The 22,425-nt window shown below is 43.5% G+C and overlaps 1 protein-coding gene across 6 annotated transcripts in view; it reads left to right on the top strand.

Annotated features, from left to right (window-relative positions):
• Positions 1-22,145, top strand: part of ARL6IP4 (ARF like GTPase 6 interacting protein 4) — a 76,172-nt gene extending 54,027 nt beyond the window's left edge. For all 6 annotated transcript variants that reach the window (XM_078769134.1, XM_078769129.1, XM_078769133.1 and 3 more), the window contains exons 2-6: positions 4,289-4,517; positions 15,954-16,171; positions 16,309-16,408; positions 21,500-21,569; positions 21,807-22,145. In XM_078769134.1, the coding sequence (XP_078625260.1) occupies positions 4,291-4,517; positions 15,954-16,171; positions 16,309-16,408; positions 21,500-21,569; positions 21,807-21,860 (669 nt within the window). In that variant the 5' untranslated portion in view covers positions 4,289-4,290 and the 3' untranslated portion in view covers positions 21,861-22,145. The remainder of the gene's footprint in view (positions 1-4,288; positions 4,518-15,953; positions 16,172-16,308; positions 16,409-21,499; positions 21,570-21,806) is intronic.
• Positions 22,146-22,425: the final 280 nt, after the last annotated feature.

The following is a 22,425-nucleotide window of genomic DNA, read 5'->3' as shown; positions in this document are numbered from 1 at the left end:
AGAGGGAAGCACACAAGTACAACATTTGAGAGCAGGGACATCGTGAGATCTGTGGGAGGGAGAGGGCTTGGGGGGAGGATTTAAAAATGTGGATCTGGGGTGAATATATTTTTTAATTCAATTACTTATTGATAAAATCCATTACTTAACTTAACTCTTAATTTATAAAATAAATTACTTAACTCTGAATTGATAAAATCCATTACTTAACTCTTAATTGATAAAATCCATTATTTAACTTAACTCTGAATTGATAACATCCATTCTTTGTCTTAACTCTGAATTGATCAAATCCATTACTTAACTTAACTCTTAATTGATCAAATCATTTACTTCACTCTTAGTTGCAAAAATCCATTATTTAACCTAACTCTAAATTGATAAAATTATTTACTTAACTCTTAATTGATAAAATCCATCATTTAACTTAACTCTGAATTGATCAAATCATTTACTTAACTCTTAATTGATCAAATCATTTACTTCACTCTTAATTGCTAAAATCCATTATTTAACCTAACTCTGAATTGATTAAATTATTTACTTAACTCTTAATTGATAAAATCCATCATTTAACTTAACTCTGAATTGATCAAATCATTTACTTAACTCTTAATTGATAAAATCATTTACTTAACTCTGAATTGATCAAATCATTTACTTAACTCTTTATTGATAAGATCATTTACTTAACTCTGAATTGATAAAATTGTTTACTTAACTCTTAATTGATAAAATCCATCATTTAACTTAACTCTGAATTTTTTATTTTTTTTTGTATACTGAATTGAGGCTCGTGAAAGAGCTGACATTTACTTCACAAACAAATAAACCAGACAAACAATATATAAAAAGAGGGAGCGGAAGACAAGAGAATGGGAAGCACGCAAACACTTGAGAGCACACAACATTTAAGAGCAGGGAGATGTGTGGGAGGGAGAGGGCTTGGGGGGAGGAGGCATGGGAAGGGGGGCGAGGGGGGTGGGAGAAGTATAAAACACAAGGACACCAAGGACTTCCAGGACAGAAGTTGGTATTTCAAAAAGTGGAATTGGGGTGAAATTATCGGGGATAGAAAAGATCAAGGTTTTGGATGGGGGAAGATAAGAGATGGTGGTGAACAGCTGTTTTAAAGACCTGGAGGGTGGAGTGGGATTGAAGAGAGTGAGGGAGTTTGTTCCAGAGGCGGGAGAAAAGAGGAATTAAGGAGTGAAGGTGAGCAGAGAGTCTTGATTTTGGCAGTTTAACCATAAGAGGGTTGCAGGCAGATCTTGTGCGACCTGTAGGAATATTTGCGGGACAGAGCCCAGAGAGAGCTGGGGGGGGGGGGGGCAAGGCCAGAGAGGAGTCGGTAGAAGACGGAAAGACCACCAACCTGCCTGCGGTGAGTGAGTGAGAGGCCCTTGGAGTTAGCTTCATCGCAGGAGATTCCAATGATTCTGAATGCTTTGCTTTCAACAGCGTGAAGACGAGCTAGGTGTGAGGCAGGAGCACCAGCCCAGAGGGGAGAGCAGTATTCCATTGAGCTGCGGATGAAAGCCTTGTACGTGGTGAGGAGCTCAGGTGGGCCAAGGAAGGACTTCGCACGACGGAGGATGCCCAGTCGGCGACTGGCTTTGGAGGCCAGATTTGAAATGTGGTTTTCCCAGGAAAGATCATGGCAGATAGTGAGACCCAAAAGTTTGAGTGACAGAACTTCTTGGAGAGGATTATTCAGAAAGTAGATGGGAGGGTTGTCCAGTCGGTCTTTTCGGAGAGACATCGTAAGAGTGTGAGATTTGTCAGGATTGAAAGACATGTTCCACTTGTTTGCCCAGTCTGTTATTTTGTCCAGGTCTGCAGAGAGTGAGGAGGCTGCAGACTGCCGATCTGAGGGATGAAGAATGGAGCGACAGAGAGTAGAGTCATCAGCAAAGAGATAGAGAGGATTTTCAAGAGAGTCGGAGAGATCATTGATGAAGACCAGAAAAAGCACAGGGCCCAGAACACTGCCTTGGGGAACTCCAGCCTGAACAGGAAGAGGAGATGAGAGAAACCCATTCAGGGCCACACGTTGACTACGACTAGAGAGGAAGTCCGCCAGCCATGCGTGGAGATTTCCATGGATACCAACAGAGGAGAGTTTGGTGAGCAGAGCGGGGTGCCAGACCGTATCGAAGGCACGTGATATGTCAAGGGAGACGGCTCTAATTTCCTGTTTGGCATTGAGGATCAAATGAATTGAATTGATGATCAAATGAATTGAATGAATTGATCAAATCATTTACTTAACTCTTAATTGATAAAATCATTTACTTAACTCTTAATTGATCAAGTCATTTACTTCACTCTTAATTGCTAAAATCCATTATTTAACTTAACTCTGAATTGATAAAATTATTTACTAAACTCTTAATTGATAAAATCCATCATTTAACTTAACTCTGAATTGATCAAATCCATGATTTAGCTTAACTCTTAATTAACTAAATCCATTATTTAGCTTAACTCTTAATTGATAAAATGCATTATTTAGCTTAACTCTTAATTAATTAAATCCATTATTTAGCTTAACTCTTAATTGATAAAATCCATGATTTAGCTTAACTCATAATTACCTAAATCCATTATTTAGCTTAACTCTTAATTGATAAAATCCATTATTTAGCTTAACTCTTAATTAACTAAATCCATTGTTTAGCTTAACTCTTAATTGATAAAATCCATTATTTAGCTTAACTCTTAATTAACTAAATCCATTATTTAGCTTAACTCTTAATTGATAAAATCCATTATTTAGCTTAACTCTTAATTGATGAAATATATTATTTAACAACACATCTATCTATAATTCCAGCAATCTCTGTGTGTGTGTGTGTCTGTCTGTGTGTTTGTCTGTGACCGCTGTTTCTCGACAACCACGGGTCCGATATACTTGAAACTTGCCAGGTATATTGCTGGGGACCCGAGGATGTGCCTTTTCAAGGTTTCATATTAATCGGACAATTACTTACCGAGATATGTCCAAAAAACGATTCAACCAATCAGAGAGCAGCGAACTAGCGCGTGTGCCGAACGTGGCGGACACACTCTGCCTCGGATGGCACATTTGAGAGCGTATTCATTTATTTCACGTTTGCAAACTATGTTGGCGCTATGTTGGCGTTAAACGATGTTTTAAAACTAATAAAAACGAATTTGCGATTCATTCGCTTTCCTGCGCGTTTGTGTACGCGATGGCGATTTCTTTACCAAACTCCGGAAGCCGTTCGCTTTGGACCGAACCATTTCATGTAAATAGAGGGGGGGTTCTGTGGTCGTTGCGAATGGACCAAACCATTCATGTAAATAGAGGGGGGGGATTGTCACTGTACTCGCAAGCCGTTCGCCGTTCGCTTTGGCGTTGCGAATGGACCAAACCATTTCATGTAAATAGAGGGGGGGGATATAATTTTAGATAGATATATAGTACGGGCATATATATAGTACGGGCATGCCCTAGTCTATCTATAATTCCAGTAATCTCTGTACGTTTGTACGTTTGTACGTTTGTCTGTCTGTGACCGCTGTTTCTCGACAACCACGGGTCCGATATACTTTTAACTTGCCAGGTATATTGCTGGGGACCCGAGGATGTGCCTTTTCAAGGTTTCATATTAATCGGACAATTACTTACCGAGCTATGTCCAAAAAACGATTCAACCAATCAGAGAGCAGCGAACGATCGCGTGTGCCGAACGTGGCGGGCACACTCTGCCTCGGATGGCACATTTGAGAGCGTATTCATTTATTTCACGTTTGCAAACTATGTTGGCGTTAAACTATGTTTTACAACTAATAAAAACGAATTTGCGATTCATTCGCTTTCCTGCGCGTTTGTGCACGCGATGGCGATTTCTTTACCAAACTCCGGAAGCCGTTCGCTTTGGACCAAACCATTGCATGTAAATAGAGGGGGGGGGATTGTCACCACTCGCAAGCCGTTCGCTTTGGACCAAACCATTTCATGTAAATAGAGGGGGGGGATATAATTTTAGATATAGATATAGTACGGGCATGCCCTAGTAATTGATAAAATCCATTGTTTACTTTGCTGATGTGCAATGACATTACACACTCTATCTCTGCTTATCAGGTTACTTACATTTATCGCATAAACGTTATGCTTCTGACATCAACTATTGTTTCCCTTCCCACCCATACTTTTGCATCTTCATGTTGTACTCATTTATTTTTTAATTATCTGACCCTCTAACTCCATTCCACATTATTAAATCTGTTGTTTTCTGCCCTTCCCATGTCTTCATAGTGATGGCATCACTCACGTTGCCTGGTGAGAAAGAATTAAAAGTCGGAGAGGTGCGAGAAAGAAGGAGGGACAATGAGCATGTACACAGCAGAAGAAGAGAGAAAGTGAAAGGAGATGGTGCTGAAAATGTGGCACATAGTAAGCAACCAAAAAGGAAAAGAAAATGGGACACTCGTTCATCATCGACAAGCTCATCGAGTTCTTCGTCTTCACACCAAAGAAAACACGCGTCAGTTTTTTTTTGCCTTGTGGATAAGTTTTACGTTACCGTAGATATCGATATTGGTTTACATTTATAAAAATTATATTTTTGAAAGAGAAGCGGAAGCACATCCATGTTTGAGTGACTTGGAGGGAATCCAAACCGCTGCTGAGAGATAAAGATGTTTGAGAAATAAAAATTGTGTTTGAGATCAGGATTGTCATACACAGAATATGTGAGGGAAAGCTGGATGGTCACATGAACACAGTCAATCGGATTCACATCTAGGATCCCGGCATTACGAGTCTTGCACTCAGATGTGAATGTCAAAACTGTCCAATCAGAAAGAAAACATACTAAATTGCATGATAAATGATTCCAAAGTTGGGATCCTGGCATCATGAGATTTGTGCCCAGAGGAGAATGTCCAAACCAGCAAATGTTCTCACCCATGGTAAAATATGGTCATTGCATGAAAGGGGTTTCCGATTGATCATGACATTGGGACATACATTACAAATTATTTCTGGAGGCTATGCACTTTAAAATTGAGAAGCTACCCTTGACTCAACTTGAAGGAAACGAAGCATTTAATTTTGAACATTTGAAATGTATGTGTGAGAAATATTGCATTAACATTTTTGATACAAAATACATGATTCCCACAATAGTGAGACATTACCAACAGCAATGCATAAGAAAGCAGCAATGGCAACACAGAATATTCTTTTTAGCCTTGTGGATAAGACGCTGTCGCAAGACGCTGATAAGATAAGTCGCTGATAAGATAAGTCGCAAGACGCTGGTCATAGAGTGCCCTCTGCTGTTGTTGTTCTTCTTGTTCTTGTTCTTCTTGTTCTTGCAGAGAAGACAAAACCTCAAAGCTCCACCCATTCTGGGAACCATAGCTCCACCCATTGTGGGAGAGGCTTCATATAAACAAATATCCACCATTTTATTAACTCGCATAGCTTTGAGGGGTGTTTTGTAGGCCCGTGGTGTCTTCCTCTCTCACACAGTTTTATTTCAAATCAAATTCGATATATCATTTCATTTTTCACAGTCGCTAACATAGTTTTAGACTCGGTTGAAAAAAAACGGGAAGAAAATCCGATGAAAGTTGCCCTTTATAGATGTTTGAGATGTTTGAGATTTTGAGAAGTGTAACGGTTTTTTGAGAAGTGTAACAATAACAATGGTGCAGTAACAATTTTGGAGGAAGTGTAACGAATGTGAAAACGTTACAATGTGAACGTTACAAAAGTATGGTTTTGTTATGTGTAACATCCTCGTAATGTAAATAATGGTCGCAGCCGTCCTCCTAGTTAATTCCATGAAACTTACACGCAGGTCACGGTATATCTTTTAAATAGTGTATGTCCTTATTCCATGTAGGCTAAATATGTGTTTCCCACTAGATTGACTTTGCATTGTATCAAACAAAATAAGCGTAGGCCCTTCCAATTTCCCCAAACATCTCCGCTCTCCAAAGTTCCTTTCAAAAGGGTGGGAGTTGTGTTCAATCCCGCAAGCCGCCATTGCCCATGTGCTAAGCTCGGAGAAGAAAGGCGTGTCTCCACCTCGTCATCGAGGGGAGGAGTGAGCCAGAGGGTCGCATGGCCAATCAGCACCGCGGTGAGCGACCCGGTAGGCGTGCCCTCGCAGCCGGCGGCTTGATTCCGCCCGAGGTGATAAAAGCGACTGTAAGGGACTGCTTTACCAGATGACTTGGGAGATGACCTGGGAGAGGAGCGGAGAGGCGGCACCAAGAAGAGCGGTGAGATGCGAAACGCTCCAAGCCAAAGAGGAGAGGTACTCGGCAAGGAAACCAGCTTTGGAGAGACGCGCTGAAAGGAGGGAGACAGCTCCACCACAAGAAGAGGAGCAGGTGTGCCAAACCAGCGCGTGACGTCTACAGTAGCGGATACGCGACGGAGGGTTTTCCCGCCAAAACCGCGAGGAATTGAGAGCTGCTGCCTCCGACCTTGCCTCCCTCTCAAGCTCCACCTCAAGCCCTACCTGCCTGCAATATCCCCTGTGTAAGTGTGAACGTCCTGTCCTACTCATTGTCTTGGGATTAAGTAAATTGAATAGTTTAAGCTAACAATGCACTGTGTGACTGCTTCTTCCATCCATTGCTGTAAATAATTTTGGTCGCTCTTTCTTTTTGCTTGTGTGTGTATAATAAATCTGTTCTTCCTCCGTACTCTGTCTTTTTCTCTTTTCCTTCTCTTTCGGTCGCTTTAGAGGTTTCCCGATTGAATATCTGTGGGGCGATCTGGTCAACGTCGGGTGGAATCGGGTTCTAATCGGGGAGTAACTGTTCGGACGCGGTAATACACCACCGCTCGGTCAATATAACATCTAAAACCGCGTCTGCAACAATTGGTTGTCAGGAGTTGGATTCGGACCTGGGACTAAATTTGTTAGGCCCAAATTTTGGAACACCAATTGTACTATTAGAGTAACAATTGGTGTCGAGGAGTGAGATCGGACCCGAAGCGCGCTTAACGCGCTCAAAATTACAAGCTGCCGAAATTTATTTTGTTTTATAAAGCAAAACCCGAATTTTGAGATCGCGCCATGGACAATCAAGGCGATCGGATGTCGGTGGGAGAGATAGACAGGGTGGAATCAACCCAGGACCCCAGGGAAGAAGTGGGGAAAATGGTGGAGGAGAGTAAAGAAGGTGTGGTTGCGGAGGTTTCAGACGCACAAAATGGCGCTCTCGCGCACGTGGTTGAGGGGGCCACGGCCGCGGAACCAATGAGCGCGGCCCAAATGCAAGCCTTCATGACTCAATTCATGGTGGAAATGCAAAAAAAAAACGATAGTGGGGAAATGGAAAGCAGAATGATGGGGGCCATTATGGGGCAAATGGGGGCAATGGAAGACAGAAGGAGGGCTGATAGTGAGAAAATGGAAAGCAGAATGATGGGGGTAATGAGGGACGAAGCGAGGGGTACCGGTGAGGAGTTAGACAAGAAATTTGGGAAGTTCGACAATAATTTTGAGGGGTTAGACAACGGGATAAAAGAGGTAAAGAATGGGTTAACGGGGGTGGAAAACAGAATGGCTGCCCAGGAGAATCAGTTAGAGGGGGTGAAAAATGGGTTAATGGGGTTAGAAAATAGGATGGAGGACAAATTGCGGGAAATAGGGGAACAATCTGCCAGGGAAATCAAACAAATGGGAGAGCAGATAGAGGAGGTGAAAATCGGGGTAGAAACCAAACTGGATGCTCAGAGGGATGAATTGGGACAGATGAGGGTGGCATCTACAAAAGAAATGGAGGAAATACGACGAGGGGTAAGTGAGGAGGTCTCGTGGCTACGCGAGGAGGTAAAGCGAGGTGAGAAGCGTATGGAGAAAGAGGTGAGGAACCATACGGCAAAGTTACAAGGGGGAATAGAAGATCTGACGGAGGAGGTGGAACAGCTGACAGAGGGACAAACGAAGTTAGTGGAGCATGTTCAAAGGAACACTGCAGTACTCGGAGGGTTAAAGGCGACACAAAAAGAAATTAAAAATGACTTGATAGCGACACAGAGGCAATGTCAGATGGTACGTGAGGAACTGACAATGAGGGTGGACGAGGTGACAGAGATAATGGAGACAAAGGACCGGCAGGTGAGGATGCACATAGAGACGGTCACGGTAGCCTTAGAGGACGAACTTGAGGAGACGCACCGAGAAATAAAAGAGGTTAAACAAAAATTAGAGGAAGTGGAAGAAGAGTTGAGTGAAATTAAGAAGAGACGGACAGAAACTAAGAGAGAAATAAAGGAGGAGATAGCGGAATATGTGCAAGGTCGGTGCTCAACTCATGATATGATGCTCACTAACCAAATAAAGAGTTTGCAGGTGGCAAAGGAGGTGCGGAGACGAGGTACGGAGGTGAGTGGCAATGTATATGATGTGAGGAAAGCTTCAGTCGGCTTGGGGATTGGTTTGGATCCGGGTGTTCGTGAGAGGCCGTTGGTGAAGTGTGCGACAGGTCAGGTGTGCGAAAAAAGAGGTGTGCGAGAATGTCCGACCATGGGGTGTGTGAGGAAAAAGTGCACGCCGAGGAGTGAGTGTGCCGTCAGGAGTGAGTCGGTCGTAGCGCGTGTGCGAGGGAGCACAGGGAAGCGCGGTGTGGTGAGTGTTACGGAGGAAGTAACGAAAAAGTGTGCGCAAGAGGATGCGCGAGAAAGGTGTGTAACGGACGGGTGCATGGGGAAAGCGCATGCTGTCAAGAGTAAGGGAGAATGCATGCCTGTGGTGAGTGTTACAGAGGGTGTAACGGGACAATGTGCGGAAGAGTGTGCACGAGAAAGGTGTGTAACGGACAGGTGCATGAGGAAAGAGTGCGCTGTCGAGAGTAAGGGTGAGTGCGCGACCGAGAGTGGAGGTGAGAGTAGTGAGAGTGACACGGAGCGTGAGTTGGTTGTGGCAGGTGAGCGAGGATGTACACCTGGAATGGAAGGATGCACACCTGGAATGGTAGAGCGTGAGTGGGAATGCACGCTGGAATTGGTAGTGAGGCACGTGGTTGGGTGTGCGGGTGAGAGCACACCTGTGATTGTCACAAAGGAGGTGACCGAGAAAGGGGCGCGAAGAGGTGTGTTGGTGAGGTGTGCGAGCGACGAATGTGTGCCAAGGTGTTCGGTGGTCAGGTGTGTGACCAAGTCGGTGAGCGGAATGAGTGTACCGAGGTGTGTAAGAAAAGATACAACGAGGAGCATGGAAACGGCTGCATGTATGAGCAAGAAAGGGGTAGCGTATGCATGTAAGCGTGCAGGTGAAGCATCGACGGTAACCAGGTTAGAGGTTAGAACGACTTATAGCCGAATCGGGCCCTCGGTGCGCGTCGGGCAGCTTCGCGTGCCGCGAGGACCAGCGGGGATCCGAACCATGGCGGTTTCGAAAGAACCGCCGTACGCGATCCACGCTGTGCCTCGCTTGGAACGGCCGCGTCCGGGCTCCACTAGGCGGAGCGGGCAGCCCGATAGGAAGGGTCGTCATGGCGACCACTTTCTATTGAGACGTGCCGGCAGGTCGAGATCGGGACATTGGATGGCTCCACGCCGAGGTGGTGCGTGGGATCTTGGCCCGGGTAAGCCCCCGTCCCTGCCACGAATGCGGGACGTATCCAGCCGCTGGCACAAAAGAACCCGCGTTCATGGCTCGGCTGTACGAAGCCGAGCTTTAGAAGGGAATTGGCGCACCGAGAGGATGTAATAAGTAGACGGGTGATGAGGATAGTGTTTTGGCGCCGAAATTAGAAAAAAAAAGCAAAATTTGATGATGGGTACGGTGATTGGCAGAATTTTTGATTGGTTGGATTTAGGTGTGCAAAATTGATAGTAGGACCTCCCCGATGTGGAGGGATGGCAAATCCACCATCCCTCACAGACGTGGGGGCAAATGCGCAATAGTTTATGGGGTGGCTATGACAACCGAGCCAGGGAGGGCTTGGATAATTGTAGGGATCTAGCGAAGATGACATTAGGTAACGTTAAGATTAGTTAGTGACTGATACCTGTAGTGGGGACGCAGGTAGATTAGTGTGGATTATAATGACGTGGGAGCGCAATAGTTTAAAGGGACGACTGGGAAGCGCAAGTTCCAGAGGGGAGTAGTTAGCTGAGATGATGCCGTGTGTTTGAAGATTGAACAGGTGTGATTGAACAGGTGTGATTGCACAGGTGTGCAACTGAACAGGTGTGTGGAGCAGTGTATGAGGGAGTAGTGGTGATTGCGTGTTGTGTTGACCAAATGGTCCAGGAAGAAAGGAGGGTGCAGGTGGCACCAGGTGTGAGGGCACAGGTGTGCCACAACAGGTGTATGTGGCTGTGTGGAATAAATGGTAGTGTGGAATATCTGGAGTATTGGAATGGATGGTCGTGGAGTGAGAATGGTGGAAATTGTGGAGTGGAGTGGATGGTGCGAAGGTGTGAATGGGGGAAGAGTGGACCCCCATCACGGATACCCGGGGCGGGTAGTGTAAGTGTTAGGTAGAGGGTACAGGTAAATTGTGGTTGGATATTGGCATCTGTGGTGCGGGTGACAGAATGGTATTTGGATGGGTGCATTAGTGTTGTGGAAATGGCTGGGCGTGTAGCCTGTTAGTGTGTGTAGTTGGTTGGGCGCTCCACCACTGTAAGGATGTCGGCCAGGTGAGGCCGCAGGTGGGCTCTGGGAGCCGGTAGTAGTTGTTGTGGATGGGGCCCGAGGATCCGGAGGACGGACCCGGGTAGCCCAGTGCCAGAGGGCACCGAGTGGGGTGACAGAGCCAGGAGGGGCCTGCCCCAGTTAGATAGGTTAGGGTGAGGAGCTAGGTAAGCTCGGGTGGCAACTGCAGTGGTGGAGGTGTGCAGGTGGGTAGACCTGCTGGGAGAGCTACACGTCGCAGCCCAGAAATTGTGCGAAGGCACCGGGAGATGAATCGGGGGAGTGAGACCCCAAATTGAGAGGCACCACAGTTTGGTCAATGGGAATTGGTTTTTAGAACCCATAGTGTAAGTTGGCCAATGGATTGGCAGGGAGAGACCCCGGGTAGTGTAAAGTGTGTTAATGTCATTTAGAAAGTAGTTAGGATGAAGTCTCCTCGCACCATCTGCATCCACTCACCTGAGGTGACAGGTACTCCACACCATGCCATGTTTTGATTATTTTTTATGATGCAAATGTTTGGATTGTGAGACGCATCATGACGTGGGTGTGACATTGTGCTTTGATGTTCCATCTCTGCCTCCTTATGAGGATTGATGACGAATTGGGTGATGGCAAATTTTGGTTAGAGGGATTGTGGTGACGAATTTGGTATAGGGGAAATATGGGGAAGACGTGACAGTAGTGACGAATTGGTAATGTGTAGATTTTGTACATATGGGGTAAGGGCAAGGGTAGGGTAGGTGACAGGGGGGTGACGTACGGTAGGGACGAGCTTTCTCACTTCGCCCTCCGTACGCATTTCGCCTTGCATTGCCTTATTGACGTGTTCCCTTGTGACCTTACCCCTCGCTCAATTGTCTTTCTTTTGTCTCCCACATGACCTGTGCGCCATTGGGTGCCGAGGGGAGCATGCGTGAGGTGGCCATTGTGCGCCCGAGATTCCCAGAACCAGCATGCATTGCGTTGATGTACCACTTTATGGACCGCTGTTCTGCGGCCAAGTACCACTTGATGGACCCCAGGTTCTGGGGCATGGCACCTCTGTTGGAGACCGGCCATAGTGGCCAGGGAATCTTGCTTGCGGACCTCGGTAAGGTGGCACCTATGCCAAACAGGTGGACCACCCTTAGTTGGCCCCTGAGGCCCTAAATAAAAACGAACACAAGTTGTGCTTTTTATTATGTCCAAATAGGCCGCATGAAGCCAGAAGACGTCGGGAAGAACATCGGCCCAGCAGAGAAAGTGAAGACCACCACCAGTTGTTTTGTTGTGTTTATTAAGAACCATGGTGACTGCGCACCGAGTGGTGCTTTTGGTGCTTTGTGGTGCTTTTGGGTGCTTTGGTGGTTTTGGTACTGGTGCATCGATGCAATGCGTGCTGTCTCCTCCCTCCCAACAGGAATTTCTTTTTTTCTTGTTCCCTAAGAAAGAAACAAAAAAAACACAGGTCCTGGGTTGCGTTGTAAATAAGAAATCACGTCATTGTAAATAATGCTCCCCACCGTAAATGTATAGTTTGAGAATAATTCCGTAATTCGGTTAGCTGTGGGCTTGAGTCTGTTAGACAGGGTGCAATGCAATAGGGGGACATACTTATTTGTGTTTTAAGATTGTCACACTCAGGGTCAGGTTAATTGTAGAGGGAATTACACCTATGTGTCACACTAAGTTAAAGTTTAGTAGGCCCGAGGACGGGCCTGAAGAAAGGAGGGTGCAGTGTAACGATTTTGAGAAGTGTAACGGTTTTTTGAGAAGTGTAACAATAACAATGGTGCAGTAACAATTTTGGAGGAAGTGTAACGAATGTGAAAACGTTACAATGTGAACGTTACAAAAGTATGGTTTTGTTATGTGTAACATCCTCGTAATGTAAATAATGGTCGCAGCCGTCCTCGTAGTTAATTCCATGAAACTTACGCGCAGGTCACGGTATATCTTTTAAATAGTGTATTTCCTTATTCCATGTAGGCTAAATATGTGTTTCCCACTAGATTGACTTTGCATTGTATCAAACAAAATAAGCGTAGGCCCTTCCAATTTCCCCAAACATCTCCGCTCTCCAAAGTTCCTTTCAAAAGGGTGGGAGTTGTGTTCAATCCCGCAAGCCGCCATTGCCCATGTGCTAAGCTCGGAGAATAAAGGCGTGTCTCCACCTCGTCATCGAGGGGAGGAGTGAGCCAGAGGGTCGCATGGCCAATCAGCACCGCGGTGAGCGACCCGGTAGGCGTGCCCTCGCAGCCGGCGGCTTGATTCCGCCCGAGGTGATAAAAGCGACTGTAAGGGACTGCTTTACCAGATGACTTGGGAGATGACCTGGGAGAGGAGCGGAGAGGCGGCACCAAGAAGAGCGGTGAGATGCGAAACGCTCCAAGCCAAAGAGGAGAGGTACTCGGCAAGGAAACCAGCTTTGGAGAGACGTGCTGAAAGGAGGGAGACGGCTCCACCACAAGAAGAGGAGCAGGTGTGCCGAACCAGCGCATGACGTCTACAGTAGCGGATACGCGACGGAGGGTTTTCCCGCCAAAACCGCGAGGAATTGAGAGCTGCTGCCTCCGACCTTGCCTCCCTCTCAAGCTCCACCTCAAGCCCTACCTGCCTGCAATATCCCCTGTGTAAGTGTGAACGTCCTGTCCTACTCGTTGTCTTGGGATTAAGTAAATTGAATAGTTTAAGCTAACAATGCACTGTGTGACTGCTTCTTCCATCCATTGCTGTAAATAATTTTGGTCGCTCTTTCTTTTTGCTTGTGTGTGTATAATAAATCTGTTCTTCCTCCGTACTCTGTCTTTTTCTCTTTTCCTTCTCTTTCGGTCGCTTTAGAGGTTTCCCGATTGAATATCTGTGGGGCGATCTGGTCAACGTCGGGTGGAATCGGGTTCTAATCGGGGAGTAACTGTTCGGACGCGGTAATACACCACCGCTCGGTCAATATAACATCTAAAACCGCGTCTGCAACAAAATCAAATTCGATATATCATTTCATTTTTCACAGTCGCTAACATAGTTTTAGACTCGGTTGAAAAAAAACGGGAAGAAAATCCGATGAAAGTTGCCCTTTATAGAACGAAATGAATTCTCAAAGGCCTGTAACTTCAAGTCCATTGAGATATTTTCTTTTTAAATCGCGGCATGGTCAGTCATACACCGCCCGAAATAACAGATGGGAAAATGCCGAGATATATATATTTTGTTTAAATCGCGGCATGGTCAGTCATACACCGCCTGAAATAACAGACGGGAAAATGCCGAGATATATTAAAAATTCGTCCATTTGATGACAATCGTCACGATGAAATATTTAATTTATACGTCGTCACAATAATGTGGAGAGAGGAGCATAGCTTCGTTCACGTGTCGCCACATACGGGAAATTGCCGAGATATATATTTTTAAAATCACGGCATGGTCAGTCATACACCGCCTGAAATAACAGACGGGAAAATGCCGAGATATATTAAAAATTCGTCCATTTGATGACAATCGTCACGATGAAATATTTAATTTATACGTCGTCACAATAATGTGGAGAGAGGAGCATAGCTTCGTTCACGTGTCGCCACATACGGGAAATTGCCGAGATATATATTTTTTAAATCGTGGCATGGTCAGTCATACACCGCCTGAAATAACAGACGGGAAAATGCCGAGATATATTAAAAATTCGTCGCCACACACAGGAAATTGCCGAGATATATTTTCACTTTGCACAAAAATAACATCAAGTAATCGAATCAATAGGAATGTCCTGTGCCTATAACATCGACGTTATAGGCACAGCTGCATCTAGGCATTGTGTAACATCGACGCGGCTTTTGTTTTAATTAAAACTTTTTGTACTTGTTCTTCTTAATTCGTATGCAAGCCTAGTGTTCGCTTAACGGTTAGGGTACCGGTTTGGGATCCTAGGATCCTGAGTTCGAATCCCGGTCGATCATTGAATTAATTTCAGGGGGATTGGCTCAGCCTGTCATCCTTCCGAGGTTGGCAAATTGAGTACCAACTCACTGGTAATTGGGGCACTGCATCAGCACAAACGCGCTGCCAGAAAAATGATGCAACCAGCAGCCACCGGCTGCATACGCAACAACAACAACATTCCTACGTAGCACAAGGCTGCGGAATAGCATCATTGGTTGAGGACGTGGCTGTGCCACTGATGAAATGCCCTCTGCTGATTAGGGCAGGAATTTGTAATTTTCTCATTTGGAAAGTCAAAGTGATGATAACAGTAGATGGAGTGCTGCATGCAGCAACTGTTGACATTGGTATTGCGATGATCAATTGTTCGTGCTCGCAATGGTTAAAGCCAATAGTGCTCAACAAACCAGAAAGCTACGAGTGTTCGGTATCATGAACAATAGGTGACGTGTTGATTTAGTCCAATTCTTCCATGACCTCTCGCCGCTAAAGGGAGGATGTAAATTGTAAAGAAAAATGCGATCCCTTTTAATTTTTAATTATTGATTTTAAATTGCAATGAAATCTTATTTATTTCTACATGATGTCAAATTGTATTTACTATAACAGGATGTGATAAATACAAAGTATATGCACAGTTGGAAAAAAAAACTTTCAAGAAAACTTTTCTTGTTGTAAGGAAAGGTTTTCTTCCTAAGAAAGTTACGTTTGCCAGCGTGCTTCTTTCTTTTACACTTCACACTGTTGTGCAAATGTTCAAGATCACGAATGATGGTTGTTATACTCGATTTTTTTTTTCACATTAGTGGCAGCTTCAGCCAATAAATCTTTCAGGATTTTCCAAGAATCAGCAACAGTGTCAGCTCTGCTATAAGTGACAAACCCAAAGGAAATCAGACGTTGAGAGACGAGCTGTTAGTACCATCTGGTGATGTTGCCTACAATATTGTTTACCAAGAATGTCACTTCGATACAAATTTCAACAATTGTTACAGCATTCTTTCTACCATTATCATCGATGTATTTTATTTCTTGCATTTTATTTGGAATCATTGATTGTGTAATTTTGTGTTTTCTTTCCACTCTCTTATTTTGTTGTTTCCCTTTTGATTCATCTATGCATGGTGATTATTGTTACAATCATCCTGAGTGTCATAATGAAGTATCTTGCAGCTGTCTCGTTTCATTTTCTGGAAACTCTTGTCCATGATGTTCACGTAATAGGAAACTGATGGTGATGGCTGCTGCATAGTTTAGTGATCAAGTGTAAAATGTAGTGATCGAGTTACGTAGTGTAAAATGTAGTGATCTAGTTCAAGTGGTATGTTTTTTTGTGTGAAATTATTTTGTGTTTTATTTATTGATGTTTTATGTGTTTATTACCAGACATAAAAAGAAGAAAAAAGACAGAAAATTAAAAAAAAAGAAAAAGAAGGATGATGAAAAAGAAAAAAAACGAAGGAAAAAGAAGGAAAAGAGGAAAATGATGAAGAATGTAGAAAAGACTACACTGATTAAAGGGACTCAAGGGACTTCGCTGCCTGACCTGGTGATGGAACAAGAAATGGAAGGACCATCCATCTCTGAGGCTACTTTAGAAGATGGTAAAGGAGGGATATGAAGGGCGAACATACGGAGTATAAAAAAAGTTTTTGTTGTTGTTCAGAAATTTAAATTGTATATCGAAAGGAATGAAGAGAAACAAAGAATGGTGTCTGTTTTCTGCATGAATCTCTTTCAGTGTCTTTGCGTCGTGGAGTCGGTCCTATTACCCAGGCGGAATGGCAAGCCCAGCAGAATGTAATAAGGAGGGTATTGGATCCAACCACTGGCAGAACAAGGTCTGTTATTCTGTGTGCCTTTTGTGTACTTATTGTGGGGGTTTCTGGATTTTACATGCACAAGATAGACCAACGCGTTCTCACATGTTTCAGTCGCAATGCTGAACAATTCCACAGAATTGAGTCCAATTTAAGGAGCAAAACCATTTGGCAATTGTGGCAATTTGCATTTGAATTTCTGTAGCTGAAGTTGCTGAACTTCAGTCATAAGGAGGTGTTTGAGAGCAAATTTATCTGAGAAAGAAAAATTCCTCTATGTGACCATTACCACATGCTTGAGTGGGTCTCTGTGCCATATCTTTTTGTGTTTTAATAGAATGAGTGTTGTGATAATGTGAGCAGTGAGGATAGCTTGTAGAGTTGTGCACACTCACCACTGAGCTGTTGAGCCTGGGTTCAAATCCAGACTTGAGCCTGGGTTTGAACCCTGCGTGTATCATTCATCAAAGGGATGTTAAGCCATAGGAACTGCCAGCACCGATTGTTGCTGAACATAATAAATCCACATGGTATATCACCAAGAGGAGGCAAGTTATTGCTGGTACTCTGAAGAAATTCAAACTTCAACTTTCAGTTGCGTATCATGCGATGGAGGGCTACCTGTGCAGGCTTGTTTATAGCTTCAAAACATTTCTGAACTTGTCAAGAATGCCCCGTAGCTATGGCCGGAGTGCAGGCCTTCAGCATTATTACCCTGCTCACGTGAAGCGAAAAAGCAAGGTTAAGCAATTGATTAATGTCTGCCCATCTGAACGTCAGTTTATGATCGAGGAACAACGTCTTTAAATTGAATGTTATATTTTGAACACGAATCAGAACATGAATAGTAAGACAAGTTAGCCGTTTAATCATTTCTTCTCCCTCAATTCATCCCGATCGCTCATATGCAGAGGATTGAGATCAAACAAAAATTTTACTCTGCCTGTCTTGCAGCAGATCAAAATTGAAAATAATTCCAAACAAGTACAGATACATTCAAAGTACACCGCCCCCATGCCAAATAATTAAACATCCTCCAGCATGGCATTGCCTGGGCACCTTGAGCGCCCAGCAATACCGTCGTGCAGCTCATTGAGACTGTATTGGGAGGGAGAGGTGTACAATAATTGATTGATTAATTGCATAATTAAAATCAATAAAAGATTATCATACAATATTTTCTTAATCAATTGGCTAATAGCATAACTAAACCACTAGTGCTTCATCTGAAGATGTAACTTTTAGAAATTTAATTAAACGAGCAACGGTACCCGCCCTATGGGCGGGGCTTCAATTTGGAGGCCCAAATGAAAAGGCAAAATATCAGAAATTGAAGGTTTTTTTATTTTAAACAATTCATATAAACATCCGTTGTACCATATCACATGCAAATAATCAAAATCTAAACAGTATCTTTAGAATTTCAATAAAAGCCACATCACTGTTCATATCGGTAAATATTATTCCATCGTGTTTCAAATTGTGATCGATACACTATGATCGTGATGATCGTGATCGTGAATCGTGATCGATAATCGTGTTCACAATCGCTATGTCGTATGTACTCTCGATACGTGTACCAAATTCCCGATACGTGTAACTGTACCAAATCAACAGTTAAAAGGATTTTGAGCCGATAACTGTTACGGCCTTGGCAAGATCGATGGAGACAGCGATCTGTTCGCGATCGATGGAGACATGTTGCTTTCCCGGGTGCCGCACAAACGGCTGCACCGATCGCGCGGTACCCGGGAAAGCAACATCGTCACAATGAGAATAATGAACGTTTTGCGAACGCGAATGTTATGTGGGAGTCCAAACCTGAGAATGCTGGAGACTAAAGCTGAAATTGGGAAAACGAAATAGCCTATTTTACTCCTGGAGATCTCAGGATTATCCACCCAAAATATCTTTGCGATCGGTTCAGCAGTTTTTACGGTACCTTTAAACGGACAGACAGACAGACAGACAGACGGATGGACATTTGGTGAATTATAGTAAGATAAGTCATTAATAAAAAATTTAATAATTAATTGATTAATCAATAAATAATTAATTGATTAATTGATTAATCAATAAATCAAAAATATCCTTTATAGCCACATCACTTGGTCACTATCGTGTCCAAATATCAGCTTCCTAGCTCAAATGGTGCCTGAGATATTGTCCAGATGAGAAAGAAAATAAATAAATGATTAATAATGAAAATAAATAAATAACAATCATAAAAAAATTAAATAGTTAATCAATTGGCTAATATAATACATAAACCACCACCATTTCATCCAAATCTGTAACTTTAAAAAAAAAGTACTTACTTAAGTACTTACTCACTATTGTGCCTAAATTTCATCTTCCTAGCTCAAATGATGGCTGAGATATCACGCGGACAAACAAACAAGAACGAAAACAAGAAAGCAAGCAAACAAACAAACAAACAAACAAACAAACAAACAACCAGAGTGAAAACTGAGTACTCCCTTTCGGCGTGCGTCACTGCCGAGCCCCCTTCGGTGCCCGGCAATGACGTTATGCAGCGCCTGGAGATGGCTTGAGAAAGGAGCGGTGTACAATCGGAAACTTACTGTTGTTAAGGACGTCATAAAGGACACAAACAACAGGCACGAATATCGAATGAAACATGTTAAGAGATTGTGTAATAGACACTGTGTCACCCGTGGTAAATTCAGGAATTTATTTATTTATATGACTTTTACAAACTTTATTTTATTTCAATTGACTAATACACTTGGACACTGTAGAACACAAATCACCTTCTTGTCATTTCCAAAACCCTCCAGTTTAATAGAACTTGGACATGATAAATAGGGTCGTGTATAAGACTGCTTCAATACAGTCGTGCTAAACTTCCGGGATTTTTAAAAACAATCTTTAAAAGCACGATTTTATCAAACTTGAAGCACAGTATATACTTAACACTGCACGGGTAACGTGTTTTATGAACTCTCTAGTTGATAATGCATCTTTTAAGTAGTGTACGAGCTGTCTCATCTGGGTTTGTTTCCCCTCTCATCGGCGCTTTGCAGACAGGGCATTGCGTCAATTAGTATGCCATCCTTCGGATAGACTTTAAGCCGGGTGTCTTGTCCACTCGTATTCACTGGTGAACGTTAAATATCCCATGTTGTGTTTTTGCATGTTGTGTAAGCCTTTGTGTGTTGGAACCCTGATCAAATTCCAGGTTCCAAATCTATCACTGGAAAAAGCATTGGCTGACTACCTCATTGTATTTCTGCCAATAGACAAAGTGACTTTTAAACCAACCCTTGACTAGATCTAGAAAATCCCTGTCTACTCTGCCCTTTCCCTGTTCATGAGCATAATGTATCCATAGCAAATTATAATCCCTTATAATAGATACTCTACCCTCATGAACTCTTCTTTCCTACTCTTCCCTCACACCGCAACTTCCTAATCTTGCAATTTCTAATCTCTGTCCACACAGAATCCTCCACAGTCTACATTCATTCCCTCCTTAATATCACTCCTTTCTCTCGATACAATATTGTTGTCCCCCGTCGCACCGCGGAGCGAAAGGGGGACTATGGTTTTCCCCTCCGTCCGTGTGTCCGTCCGTCCGTCCGTCCGTGCAGGCGTGCGTGCGTGCGTGCGTGCGTGCGTGCATAAGCGAAGGACCGCATTCAAATTTGGTTTGTGGGTGCAACCCACGTCAAAATCCAAGATGGCCGCCGCCATGTATGTCTGATGCCAGGTATGTCTGAACCTTGTGAGCTGAATATCTTGAAAAATAAGCAAAGTACCAACTTCTAATCTGGTGTGTGGGCGTATCTAGGCATAAGGAAGAACGCTATTGAAAATTGGGTCGCCACGTCAAAATACAAGATGGCCGCCGCCATGTATGTCTGAACCTTTCACTTAATCACCGCAGGCAGGTTGGTGGTCTTTCCGTCTTCTACCGACTCCTCTCCGGCCTTGCTCCCCCAGCTCTCTCTGGGCTCTGTCCCCCAAATATTCCTGCAGGTCGCACAAGATCTGCCTGCAACCCTCTTATGGTTAAACTGCCAAAATCAAGACTCTCTGCTCACCTTCACTCCTTCATTCCTCTTTTCTCCCGCCTCTGGAACAAACTCCCTCACTCTCTTCAATCCCACTCCTCCCTCCAGGTCTTTAAAACGGCTGTTCACCACCATCTCTTATCTTCCCCAATCCAAAACCTTGATCTTTTCTACCCCCGCTGATTTCACCCCAAATCCACTTTTTTGAGGTGACTTTTGACTTCTTTCCGGGAAGTCCTTGGTGTCCTTGCGCTTTATACCTATCCTGCCTCCCCCCAGGCCCTCTCCCTCCCACACATCTCCCGATGTCCCTGCTCTCAAATGTTGTGTTTGTGTGCTTCCTCCCCTTTTCTCCCCATCTTGTCGACTGCTCCCCTTTTTATATACTTTGTTTGCTTGTTTGTTTGATTTGTTTGTTTGATAAATGTTAGCTCTTTCACGAGCCTCGACTCTGTATACAAAAAAAAAAAAAAAAAAAAAAAAAACTTTGTGAGATGAATATCTTGAAAAATAAGCGAAGTACCAACTTCTAATTTGGTGTGTGGGTGTATCTCGGCATAAGGAAGAACGCTATTGACAATTGGGTCGCCATGTCAAAATCCAAGATGGCCGCCACCATATATATGTCTGAACCTTGTGAGCAAAATATCTTGAAAAATAAGCGAAGTACCAACTTCTAATCTGGTGTGTGGGTGTATCTCGGCATAAGGAAGAACGCTATTGACAATTGGGTCGCCACGTCAAAATCCAAGATGGCCGCCTTGCGTCTTCCACTTTGTCAACTCGCATCACTTCACCGACGGGGGACCTAGGCGTAACGCTTGTCTTGATACAAATCAGATTTAGCTGCGGACAATGCTTATAATTGGAAAAGGGTATCCCATGACCTTGGAAGGATCGTGTAAGTTTTACAATTTTCCCCGTCTTTTCAATTTTAACCCTGACGTCTGTCCTCTCCTTCCAATGTGTTATCCATGATGTATGAAAAAAAAAACTTGCCATTATTTCTCATTCTTACCATCTCAACCTCCCCATATTGAAGTCGCCCATTTTATTGTTCCCCATTCCTTTGTAGGTTGATCAAAGGAGATGGTGAGGTTTTGGAGGAAATAGTGAGTAGAGACAGACAGCGATCCATAAACAAGGTTTGGATTGCTAAGTTTCCTGCCTCCTCTGAAACTTTCTCTAAACATTTGTTTAACCACTCTCCATGTTTATTTAAAATGCCAATTTATGTACAGAATATATTTTAGCTTAAATTAAGAAACAAACACAACAAATGTTGGCTTGCTACTAGGTCAGTATTTGTGGTTTTTATTTTTACTCAACTTTTATGTGGTACAGTATGTAAAGATCCTTTTAATGTGCTTTTTCCTTTGCAGGAATCAACACAGGCTGATGGAAATGCTTTTGAATGTCACTTTGGCCTACATTGACATGAGCGTCCATGTATTGTCCACTCTCTATGTCTGTCAGGGTAACAAAAGAACTGTGCACCAACAAATCTGTGTGAAATGAATGAATGAGTGATTTATACATGATTTTCATGAGTGATTAAAAGACCCATGGCCCTTCCCTCTTCCCTCTGCCCGAGATTTTTGGTGTTTACGAATCTGGTAGTTTCCGACACCCTTTTTCAAAAATGGATTTTTCACATGCTGTCTGATTTTGATGAAATTCATCCTTTTTCGAAAATAAATCTCTGAAATTGGTGGCTAAGACAGCAATGTTATGATGTCACAAGTATAACAGGGTCTTGGTGCACCTGGCGTTCAATCAAATGCCTTCGATCCACTGGGTGTTGAGAACAGCTTATCAATCATACATGTAAATAGTGATTAAAAGTGAATTTAAACAGATTATTTTAATGAGAGAGAATTGAAAATCAAAGTAGAGGCCAGTGAAGGCAGGGCATGAGATTGCAATTGTGATTCGGAGAACTCCATGTCGAGGAAGATTACTGCAGGCTAAATGCGGATTGCCGGTAAATAGGCCATGTTG

The sequence above is a fragment of the Myxine glutinosa genome, unplaced genomic scaffold (assembly GCF_964187855.1).
Source record: "Myxine glutinosa unplaced genomic scaffold, kmMyxGlut1.1 SCAFFOLD_1355, whole genome shotgun sequence".
NCBI lineage: Eukaryota > Metazoa > Chordata > Myxini > Myxiniformes > Myxinidae > Myxine > Myxine glutinosa.
Note: the sequence above shows the minus strand (reverse complement) of the source record. Positions and strands in the feature narration are given on the sequence as shown.